The sequence below is a fragment of the Acinonyx jubatus genome, chromosome B4 (genome assembly GCF_027475565.1).
Source record: "Acinonyx jubatus isolate Ajub_Pintada_27869175 chromosome B4, VMU_Ajub_asm_v1.0, whole genome shotgun sequence".
Taxonomy (NCBI): domain Eukaryota; kingdom Metazoa; phylum Chordata; class Mammalia; order Carnivora; family Felidae; genus Acinonyx; species Acinonyx jubatus.
Window position 1 is genome coordinate 15,614,179 of NC_069387.1, and position 12,470 is coordinate 15,626,648.

The 12,470-nt window shown below is 38.4% G+C and overlaps 1 protein-coding gene across 2 annotated transcripts in view; it reads right to left on the bottom strand.

Annotated features, from left to right (window-relative positions):
- Positions 1-4,916: 4,916 nt before the first annotated feature.
- TRDMT1 (tRNA aspartic acid methyltransferase 1) overlaps positions 4,917-12,470 on the bottom strand; it is a 91,014-nt gene continuing 83,460 nt past the window's right edge. The window contains exons 10-11 of one of the 2 annotated variants that reach the window (XR_008299933.1): positions 7,032-7,157; positions 4,917-6,540 (exon numbers count right to left, since the gene is read on the bottom strand). Coding sequence is in view for 1 of the 2 variants with exons in the window: in XM_053225341.1 (XP_053081316.1) it covers positions 7,102-7,157 (56 nt within the window). In the remaining variant the exon portion in view is untranslated. Of the gene's footprint in view, positions 6,541-6,768; positions 7,158-12,470 lie in introns of those variants that run through there. The other variant, XM_053225341.1, reaches the window with a different exon arrangement.

Genomic DNA, 12,470 nt, shown 5'->3' on the forward strand with positions numbered 1-12,470 from the left:
CTTAGATCTTCAGTACTCTTCAACTTGTGAGAGGTCAAAATCTACCTTTAAGTGATGCACAATTTAATCATTATCTGTGTGACCTTTGAGACAGTAACGAACTGCTTTGGAAACATCCACTAAAACAATCCTTGCTTCAGAAGCAGCTACCTTTAATACACATTAAAACAAAGTAGACACCCTTTCAGCAAATGATACTAAAACAACTGGATATCCACATGCAAAAAAAATGAGGTTGGACCATACCTTACACCATATACAAAAACTGACTCAAAATTAATCAAATCCCTAAATACAGGAGCTAACACTCTTAGAAGAAAACAAAGGGGGAAAGCTTCATGACATTTGACTTGGCACTGATTTTTTTTGGATATGACACCAAAAGCAAAGGCAACAACAACAACAAAAAATTGATAAGTTGGATGCTTCAAAATGAAAAAAAAAAAACAAAAAAACTTTTGTTTCCCAAGGGACACCATCAACACAGTGAAAAGGCAACTCACAGAATGGGAAAAAAATTTACTAGTTATATATATGATAAGAGGCTAATATCCAGAATGCATAAAGAGTTCCCATAACTTAACAAAAACAAAAAATAACCTAGTTTTGAAATGGGTGAAGAAAATAGGCATTTCTCGGAGGAAGATGTACAAATTGCCTAAGAGCACATGAAAAGACCACCAACATCACTATTCATTAGGGAAATGTAAATCAAACCCACAAGGAGACCCTACTTCACAGCCATTATGATGGCTACTACCAAGACAAACAAACAAACAAACAAACAAACAAAAGAAAACAAAAGTCTTGGTGAGGATGTGGAGAAAGCTGAGTCCTTGTGTGCTCTTCGTGAGGATGTAAAATAGTGCAATCACTACAAAACAGTATGGCAATTCCTGAAAAAATTAAACAGAATTACCTCATGATCTAACAATTCCACATCTGGGTATATACCCAAAATAACTGAAAAAAAAAAAAAAAGAGAGAGAGAGAGACTCAAAGAGATATTTGTACACCCATGTTTGTAGCAGTTTACTCACAATGGCCAAAATATGGAAGCAACCCAAATGAATACCCACTACAACGTGGGTGAACCTTGAGGACATCATGCTAAGTGAAATAAGCCAGACACAAAAGGACAAATACTGTATGATTCCATTGCCACAAAGAACCTCAAGTAGTCAAATGCATAGAGACAGAATGTAGCACAGTGGTTCCCTGGGGTCGGGGGAGGGAAATGGGGAGTTATTGTTTAATGGGTACAGAGTTTCACTTTGGAAAGATGAAAGAAGGTTCTGGAGATGGATGCAGGTGACCATTGCCCAACAACGAGAATGTATGTAATGCCACTGAACTTTAAAAATGATTAAAATGATAAATTTTATGTTATGTATATTTTACACTTAAAAAGAATTAAAACCAGGGGCGCCTGGGTGGCTCAGTTGATTAAGCATCTGGCTCTTGATTTCACCTCAGGTCATGATCTCACAGTTCATCGGTTCAAGCCCCACATCTGGCTCTGTGCTGATGGTGCAGAGCCGGCTTGAGACTCTCTCTCTCTCTCTCTCTCTGCCCCTCCTCCACTCATATTCTCTCTCTCTCTCCACCCCCCCGTCTCCTCCCCTCTCTCTCCCTCCCTCAAATTAAATAAATAAACTCAAAAAAAAATTGTAACCAGAATTAGAAAGATTGAATGGGAATCTGTTGCTATAGGAGAAATAAAAGGCTGCTTTGCATGTCAGCTCATTGTTTTCAAAAATTTAGAAAAAGAGTCTGTGAAAAACTTGGGGGTGCCATCTGAAATTTTAGATAGTATCTACATAAAATTATCCCCTTAAAGAAAGCGGTATACTTGGTACTATGAAGAAATGTAACACTGCTTCACACCTGTTCTATTCAAACATAGCCACAAAAACTAACTGGCAAGATGTTGTTTACTTGAGACGGGTACTGAGGTCATGCAATGAGTTTTCTTGTTATTTTGTTTGTTTTAAGTGAGGGACATAATACAATAAATGGTATCTCCAGTTGAATACGTTCTTTTAAAGTTACATTTGTTCCAATTTTGTTTAAAACCTTCACAACTTGGGGGTAGGGGTAGGGGGAAAGCTTGACCTGGTGAAATATTTGTCAACTTAGAACCAGATGAAATAAGACGGGTTCCAATCTTCCAACACAAAGGACATTTCTGTTCCACTGAGCTATGACCATAACTATTTTCACGATTGTATTTTCCTGAAGATCATTGTACTCGGCAAATCTTTTCTTGCAATCGAAAAGGTCTGCAGCATGATCTCGATAAGAACTTCCTGTTTTATAGGATTTTCCTGGGGTACTAATGTGCTTATTATTAAACAGAGTAAAGATAATTTCTTTGCTCCCGATCTGGGCATACAATCCTAATCATCTCTCACTATAGGAAAACACACACACACAACAAAAACAGAAACAAAACAAGAAAGAAATATCCTCACAAGCTCTGAGTGACTTGGTGAAGGGGAATTTTACGTCCAGCTCACCTACTCAGCTCTAGCTGAGATCAGTAGACAAGTCAGACCATCTGCATATGATGACTTGGGGAAGCAATATAAAAATATAAAAATCAATTGCTGTTTCCACAGCATTCGCATGCATTCTATTTACTTGCCTTATTTGGAATTTCTTCAGGAAAGAGAAATTAAAATAATCTTAGAATCCAAGACCTTCAGACTCAGAAGGTGAATAATCACCCCTCTTCCCTCCCCCAAGGTAAACTTTCTATGGACCTGAAACCCTGTCTTTCATTGACTAGCAAACCTCCCATTTCCTCCCTAATCCACAATGCATTCCACAAAGCCTAGATGTGCCCTTTACATATTAGCCACACTATAAAAATGACAGGAAAACAAATGAAATACATTGTGGATTCTTCCCTTCACAGTCATATCTAGGGGGATACCATGTGGTTGAAGGATTATGAACATGGGGTCTGAAGCTCACTCATCTGGGTTCAAGGGCTCCATTGCTTCCTAACCATGTGGCCCCGTTTCTTCATCAGGAGAAAGATAACCATAGCACTGGAGGTGTATAAAATGTTTAGCACATTCTGTCTCTTGGCACATAAATACTTCTCCACTAAATAGAAAGCGCTATTGCCATGTAAATAAATATAATAATACCTCTCCTTCCTCTCCCACCACTTGGGTTTGGGTTCGTTAAAATAAGAAGTGAGAGAAGAATTCACAGTCGATTTTAAAATCTTGGGTACAAGGAAAGTCAGTGGGGTCTCATCCCTCCTCTTTTGGAAGAGGATTCCAGAACAGAGACATGCATCGGTGACCTCGAGTGCAGTCTATGGAGTTAGGAGTGTAGCATGCTGTGTGGCGTGCAGCTAATCCACACCCCTCCCAAACCTGCCTCGCGGTCTGGCTTCCCTACCTCTCCCTAGGGCTCCACAGCAATTCTTACAGAAGTCTCACCTCCCTCTTCTCCCTCTTTCTCCCCTGACGGAACCGCCAGAATCCAGTTGTAAGACTCAGAACTGTCTTTTCCTTTCTTCCTCCTTTAGCTTCTCCAAGATGTACAACCTTTTTCCTTCTGTGTGTCATCTGCTTCACCCCCTTCTTCTATTCTGAATCCTCAGTCCCCACCCTTCTTAGTAATTCCCAACACGATGCACAAATGAAAACCCTGTGGTCATCAAAAACATACGTGGAGGGAAAGCCCAATATGCTAAAATTTCACATGAGGAAAACTGCTGGTTAACAAGGGATCACTGTAGTCAGGACACTGATAAGGATAAAAAAGAAAAAAAAAGAAAAAGAAAAACGCTAATAGGAAAGAGAATTAACTCTGCTTGGGAAGAGCAATGCAGGTTTCCCTGGACACCAGCTGTGTCTTACAGAATGAACAGTTCTCCAGACAAACTAATAGGACTGGGAGTTTCAGACAGAGAAAATGGACACCCAGTTAGAAAAGAAGTCAACTTTTCTAAGTTAGAAAAGAAGTCAACAGGACCAGAGCAGTGTGAGTCTGTGGGAGATGAAATTTCTAAAATGGACCAGAAGTCCTATCAAGAAGGACTTTGAAATGTCATTGCAATGAGCCCCATTATTTTAAGTAATGAAGAATTGTGAGTGTTTTAGGCAGGAGATTAATTAACATGGTCACGTTTGTATTTAACAAGCATTCCCGCAGAGACAAGTCTCGGACCCAGAGCTAGTGAGGACGATGGTGTACAGTTAAGGAGCCATGAACTGGGAAGGCCCCACTGGATGCAGTGGCAGAGAGAGCAGGACACAGTGCAATAAATATTTAGGAAATAGAAGTACTGGGACAGTTAAGGGGGAGGGGTTGGTGTTCAGGTTTCTTGTTTGAGAAATTGGAAGGACAGAGGTGTTGATAATTGAATAAGAGAGAATAATCAGGGGGATGAGGTTTTGGAGAGAATACCCTGAGTTCAGATTTGGAAGCACAGAGATCTGAGGGACACCTGCCATGCACTGCTGTCCCACGGCTTCACTCTGCAAGTGGTTTAGTCATCCGCGATGGGTGCAGAGAAGATCGATCCAGAGATGGCCCAAACTACAGCCTTGCTACTTACTCAGAGCGTGATCCACAGACCCAGCACAGGTATCAGCCGGGAGCTTGTCAGAAATGCAAAACTCTCAGGTTCATTCTTGGACTCAATGAATCTGAATCTGCATTTTACAAAGATCCTCCTTTCCTCCCCCAGGGGGGTGAGGGCATCTTCACTCAATAAGGAGTCACGTGGTCTCCAAATGCATCTTTATTTCCATTCTCCAATCTATTTCTTAGATTGACCTAACTTTTCATAACTTTCTTTTCTATTTTCTAATTCTTTATCTTCTTTGGTTCTACGTCGTGACGAGTTTTTTGGATTTATCTTTAAGATTCTTATTTTAAAAACTTTCCTATTTTTAATTTTAAAAATGCTTTCTTATTCTTGTTTCATGGTTATAACATCTTGTATTACTTGAAAAATATTATAGTTGCTTTCCTGAAGCATTCTCCTGTTTACCACATGGTCTCTGGTTTCTCTAAGCTCTTTTTCTCCTATTTGCTTGTTAGGTCTTTCTATTCTGTGTTGGAGGCTTTCCTCAAATACCTATTGATCTTTGTGTGTCCATTTAAATTTAAGCATAAAACACTAAAGAGTGGATGATAAGCTCTGTGTGCATGGATGGTGTTCGTAACCAGTAAGTTTTAGCATGGGGGTGACCAACAGCAACCTGAGGTAATTTCACGGAGGAACTCCAAATGTCCATTTTTGAAGGTATTTTTCCCCTGGGGACATTCACTTTCTTCAGAAAAAACAAATCCTCTAGCTTTATACAGGGATGAGGAAAGTTGGCGGGAAATTTTACTGCTAAGTGTATAAACTTTATTTAGACCCTTGCTTTCTATCTTTTCTCCAAATTCCTGGAGAGCACAATGCTACATTAATGTAATTCTGCTGTTACTTTATATACCGAGGCTCATTTTTCATTCCTACCAGCTTCATCCAAATTCCATTGTTTTATAGTCTTAATAATGCTTAATAAGCACTTACTGTGGACATTATGACATTCTCAGCAATGAGGAAAATTCAAAGAAGTAAAGGTCATGACCTCCTGTAGTTTGTAATACAGGCATATGTACACATCTAGAAAGCTCTAATAGCACAACATTATAAAGATGTGCATGACAACGGGGACAAAATATATACCAATATGCTATTAGAGAAACAGGATGTACCAAACTGAAAGAGAGGTCCTAAACCTAATCTAGGCAGACTTATAGACACAGAGGTTCTTTCTCTTTTGGAGAAAGGTGGCTGGGTAAAGGTGGGGGCATTGACTGAGGATCTCAAGTGGCAGGTTGAAAATGTGTGATTTAATCCAGAGAGCTGCTCTTATGTCTTGAGTGAAATAACACTGGTGTGGTATTTCTGGCAGGCCAGCTGAACTTATCTGTGGAGGGCTTGATCAGTGTGGGAGTGAGGAGAGGGGTGAAAAACAGAGGTCTTTGGAAGAAGGGCTAGATTCTCACATCCTGTGTCTCATTCCCATCTCATTTTATAGCTCCAATCTGCCTTTACTGCATTCTTTGGTCCCTTTTAATTTTCATATCAGTTTAAAAGAAAACACTGTAGAATTAATCTGCATTTTTAGCCATTAATGGAAACACTGGTGAATATAATGATCTCTTGTAATCTTTATGACACTTAACTCATTCTCTTTTTCAGGGACATAACTTTGCTTAAAAGGCACATTTACATATGCTAGTTTTGTGACTTTCTACAAAATTTCAAGGCAATACAATATTGTTCCAATTGTCTATTCAATTTTCATGAAGGATTACATAAAATAATTATGGAAATTGGTGTAAGTTTAAAACCATTCATTTGCTCATTTTACGGGAAATGCATTACCTCCCAGGAAATTACCAAATCCACTACTGTGATGAACTGATCTTTTTGAAAGCAGTGTGGTCTTGACTCAGGGAACATAATCCAGGCATTTGTTCTCCACAGTCATTACGATGATGGTTGCAATTATCCTTGAGTAGAATGGGAAAGAATTATGAGTTAATCATTACCATTTGAATAATTCAGGTTTGGCAGAGATTTTTCCTAAGAAGGTAGATTTACACATTGTTGAGAATTCGGAAGACTTCCCTGGGTTTTTTTTTTTTTTCTTTTTTCAGATTTTTTAAAGGTATGATAATCCCTACATAACCAGGAAGGATATTACAAGAAAATTCATATCTAGAGGAAGGAATGTAACACAGGACTACAGCTCCAGCTCCAGGGGTGTGAATGACAGAGGTACACACACACATACACATACAATCTGCATGTTAACTCAACCTCGTGTCACCTATTCTAGAAAATGTAAAATATGTACGAGGGGCTCTTGTGTCCTTGCGAGATGAGGACTGGTCAAAGATAAGGCACATACCAGAGGCAACATAAATTGCTAGGATTGGTGGCTCCAAAAGCCACTGAGGAAACAACACAGCTTTCTCTACCTCCAAAAGCCTCTACCTACCAGGATTTCAGCACGTCACTGGATTCATCTGAACTTATTTCCATGAAGGTGTGAAGCAGTGACATGGAGGTTACCTTTGGTGAGTACCATGGGCAAACCCTCCTGACATTCCTTTTCCAAGGTAACCTAAAAAGAACAAAATAAGTTTTCTAATTGGTGACTCCTGAAATTCCCTGAACAAGGCAGCGGAGTGGAAGATTCAGACACCGTGGTTCATACCACTGTCAGAGGAAAATGCCAGATTGCACCAACACTGGATGTGAGGGACGCGTAGGCGGCAATTGCAACTTGCATTGGGTCCGATCCTTTGAAAAGGGGGAAATGCAGTTTTGTTACAATATTTTGTGTACGATGGAGGAGGAGAGCAAGTGAGGTGAGCCTGTCACCACTGAGCGGAGGCAGGGAGAAAAAGACGACTTTGGGGACATTGGCACACTACAGAATTCCGCCTCTTGTACTTCTAATCGTGGAGAAGCACACAGAAGCATCTTTCTCTGGCAATGGGAGGCTTTGCTTCATTGATGTGATTTATCATGGGAGGAGTGTTTTCACAAGGCTGATGCCTGACCAAGCACCATCATTCCCAGGAGATTCGTTAATTGAAGTGCCACACAGATCTGTGGGAAGATACAAAGTGTTGTCATCAGGGCAGGAAGAAGGATGAGATGACCTCACCTCTCGGTCTTTTTCAGTGCCCTTATTCCAAGATCTATAAAAACCAAAGCCTTTGTCCCTTTGTGTGTGTGCATGTGTGTGTGTGTGTGTGTGTGTGTGTGTGTTTTATAGAAGCTTGGGCTATATTTATTACAGAAATACTGCTAAATCAGGTTTTGTCAACAATTCCTAGACTATGTTTATAGGAGGCATAAATAATTCCCTAGGAGTTTTCTGGTATTAAGTACTTTTCATGTCAAACCTAATGTTTTTCTTATTTAGGCTGACTGAGAGAATGATTCCAACGATTCCCCAAGTCATCAAAAACCATAACGATTCTGCTGTGAAATGCAGCACACTCATATTCAAGTCAGATTAACTGGACAATTATTTATTAGGGACCCACCATTTGTCAGCAGCTGAGAGAGGTGCTGAGGAAACAGAACAGGTTAAGATGCAGCCTCTGTTTGAGGAGGGGAGGGGGCAGGGGGGAGTCTGGGGAGGAGACTGTATTATGCACCATCACAATGCAAATGAAGCAGTGAGCAGTGACTTCCAAGCCAGCTTAAATGACCAGACTCCACGGTTGAGACTTGGAATCAAGTACTGCTTTTGAAATAAAGAAAGTTTTTAATTATAAAAGTAATGTAACTGTACTATATTCAATTTGCAAAGTATAAACCAGAAAACTTAGAAATTCAATTAGTCTCTTGTAACCCTTATCTATTACTTGATTGCAGTCTATTTTCAGATGAATCATTTCATAGTTATAATCACAGGATATACATGTATAGGCTTGTGTCTTCGCCTCTTTTTTCACATGAGCCTAATCCAGTGTCACCACCTAGTCTCCTTAACAATAACCGTACAAAGCTGCGTAAAGTTATATATACTCATATATTATTTATATGCTAAATTCACATACCATTTTCCCCCTTGCAAAAAGAAAAAAAGAATAAGACAATGTAAACAGTGTGAACAGTTAAAACAACATTTTATCCTCTCACTTATTTAAGATGGTGATTTATAAGTATTTGAAATCTACAATAAGAGAGTGAACTCCATTTCCAGGGCTGTTCTCGCTTCTGTCATATTAGGTTGTTATATTTATTACGTGCTTTTGTTTTATGTACTATGTTGCTTTCACAAAGTGGTCTCTTCTTCTGTTGTAGCTTTTTCCTTAAGAAAACTTTTTTATTATGAAAAATACCAAACATATAGAATTACAATAATATATGTTTACCACAACTATATTTAATCTATTTTATTCTTTTGCCATATTTGCTTAATCTATATGCATGTGTATGTATTTTTTTCTAAACTATGTAAAGGAAGTTGCATACATAACATTTCACCCTTTCATAGTCAACCTGATCTCCTAAGAATAAATCTGCATTCTCCTATAGACTCACGATGCCATTATAACATCCAAGAACACTAACAAAAATCTTCCAAAACCGTCTAAAATCCAGTCTAACTCCATATTCAAATTCCTCCAAGTGTTCCCAACATATCTTCAGAGCTTTTTTTAAAACCAGGATTTGATTAAGTCTTTTTAGTATCTTTTAATTCTTCTTTTAAAAGATACTAATGTACAGATACAAACATTGTACAGATGTTTATTTTTTTTTTTGAGAGAGATAGAGAACAAGCAAGGGAGGAGCAGAGAAAGAGGGACACACAATTCCAAGCAGGCTCCACAGCTGTCAGCACAGAGCCCACATGGGGCTCAAACCCACAAACTGTGAGATCATGACCCAAGCTGAAACCAAGACTCACACACTTAACTGACTAAGCCACTCAGGCACCTCTAGCATCTTTTAATTCTGAAAATTTTTCTCACCTTTTTCATGATGCCAACTTTTTTTTTGGGGGGGGGCAAATTTTAGAATTTATTTTTAAATATAATTTATTGTCACATTAGCTAACATACAGTGTATACGGTGTGCTCTTGGTTTCGGGAGTAGATTCCTATGATTCATTGCTTACATACAACACCCAGTGCTCATCCCAACAAGTGCCCTCCTCAGTGTCCAACACCCATTTTCCCCTCTCCCCCACCCCCATAAACCCTCAGTTTGTTCTCTGTATTTAAGAGTCCCTTATGGTTTTCCTCCCTCTCTGTTTGAAACTATTTTCCCCCTTCCCTCCTCCCATGGTCTTCTGTTAAGTTTCTCAAGTTCCACACATGAGTGAAAATAAATGACATCTGTCTTTCTCTGACGGACTTATTTCACTTAGCATAATACCCTCCAGTTCCATCCACGTTGTTGTAAATGGCAAGATTTCATTCTTTCTCATTGCCAAGTAGTATTCCATTACACACACACACACACACACACACACACACCCCACATCTTCTTTATCCATTCATCACCTGATGGATATCTGGGCTCTTCCCATAATTTGGCTATTATTGATAGCGCTGCTATAAACATTGGGGTGTGTGTGCCCCTATGAATCAGCACTCCTGTATCCTTTGGATAAATTCCTAGTAGTGCTATTGCTGGGTCATAGAGTAATTCTATTTTTTATTCACATACCATAAAGTTCACCTTACTTAAGTGTGCAGTTAAATGTTTTTTAGTGTTTTCAGAGTTGTACCATCATCACAACTCCAGAACACTTTCACCACCTCAGAAAGAAATCCTACACCTCTCCATTCTTTTCTTTCTGCTTCCCCTGGAAATCACTAATCTACCTTACCTATTGTGGACATTTCATATAGACTGAAATTGTATAACACGTGCTCTTCTGTGTTTGACTTCTCTCACTTAGCATGTTTCCAAAGTGCATCCACGTTTTGGCATGTGTCAGGCTTCATTCCTTTTTAAGGCTGAATCCATTGTACGGACAGATATACACACTGTGTTTACTTGTTCAACTGGTAAACATAGAAGTCTGTTCCATCATGAATAATGGCCCTTTGAATAATAGCCCTTATGAATAATGCTATGAACATTCATGTACAAGTTTGTGTATTTTCAATCCTCTTGGGTCATATGGCAGTTCAAGTTTTTGAGGAATTGCCAAACTGGTTTTCAAAGGGGCTCCATCATCATGTAATGTTTGGGTTGGTTTCATCATTGTCTTATTGTTGGACATTTAGTAGGCTTCCAGTTTTTCTGGGTTTAATATCTTCATTTCTATAGCCTTTTGTCCTCTTGAATTACATCGTTAAGGTAGATTTCTCTTGTGATTCTTGTTTTTACCATCACGTTTACTTTCAACCCACCCACATCACTTAGTTTGAAGTGAGTTTCTTGTAAATAGCATGTAATTAAATGCTTTTTTAAATCCACTCTGCCAATATCTACATTATAATTAGTGTATTTTCACCCATTATATTTGAGGTAATTATTGATATGGTAGAGCTTGTATGCCATTCAATCACTTTTGTTTGTTTCCTCTGCTTCTCAGTCCTATTTCCCATTTCTTGCCTTCCTGTGGGCCAATGAATGTTTTTTAGGATCCCAACTTGATTTAGTTATGGTGTTTTGAGTGCATTCCTTTGTGCAGTTTTTGTAGTGGTCGCTCTGGGTGTTACGATATACATCTATGACTTATCACAGTCTCCTGGTATCAGCATTTTACTACTTCCCACGAAATAAAATCTCACTTCCATTGAGGTCCCTTTACCTTCCCTTTTAAATATCATCTTGCATGTCAGATGGAATTACAATTTTTGCTTCAATTATCAAATGTGATTCATAAAACCCATGAGTGGCATGTTTATTGTATGTATTCCTAATTCTATTCTTTCCATTGTTCTTCCTTTCTGATGCTCCAAACTGCTGTTTATCATTTCCTTTCTGTTTGAAAAACCCCATTAGCTATTGTTTACGGGTAGGTTTGCTAGCAAAAAATTCCTTCAGTTTTGCTTCACTTGAAAATATTATTATTTCCCTCTTCATTCTTGCAGGATAGTTGGGAGGGGTATAGAATTTGCATGAACAGTTTTCTTTTCTTCCAGAACTAGAAAATGTTGTGCCACCTCCTTCTGGCCCCCATGGTATCTGGTGAAAATCTGCTGTCATTCAAACTGTGTTCCCCCTTTAGTAATATGTCACTTCTCTCTGGCTGCTTTTGATTTTTCTGTTTTTAGTTTTCTTGTGTTTTAATTATGATGTATCTTGGCATGGATTTCTTTAAGTTTATTCTATTTGGTTCACTCAGTTTATTGAACTTTCACAATTGTATCTTTTGCTAAATTTGAGACATTTCCACCCATTTTTTCTTTGCATATTCTCCCAGCTCTATTCTTTTTTTTCCTCTACCTCTGGGACTTCAAATATACGAAAGTTGGCACTTTTGTTATTGCCCCACCAATCACAGAGGTTCATTCCCCACCCCCTACAATCTTTCTTCTGTTATTCAGATTGAATAAACTCTATTGGTTTATTTCCAAGCTACTGATTTAATCTTCTGTCACTTCTACTGTACCATTCATTAAGTTTATTTTGGTTATTGTATTTTTCAGTTATATAATCACCATTATTTCTTTTTCTAAAAATTGGGATATAACGTACACATCACTGTGATTCTTTTATTAACTTTTAAAAACTTTTTGCTACCTATTTCTTTACTGAAGCCTATTTTTTGTTCCATGAGAATTTGTAATTATTTGTAGAGGCATTTTTATGATGGCTGCTTTAAAATCCTTGTCAGATAATCCCAACATCTGATTCATTTTGGTGGTGTCATAAGTTTACATTCAACTTGTGATTTTGTTCTTGGTACGACAAAGATTTTTGGATTGTGTCCTGTATATTTTGTCTATTATGT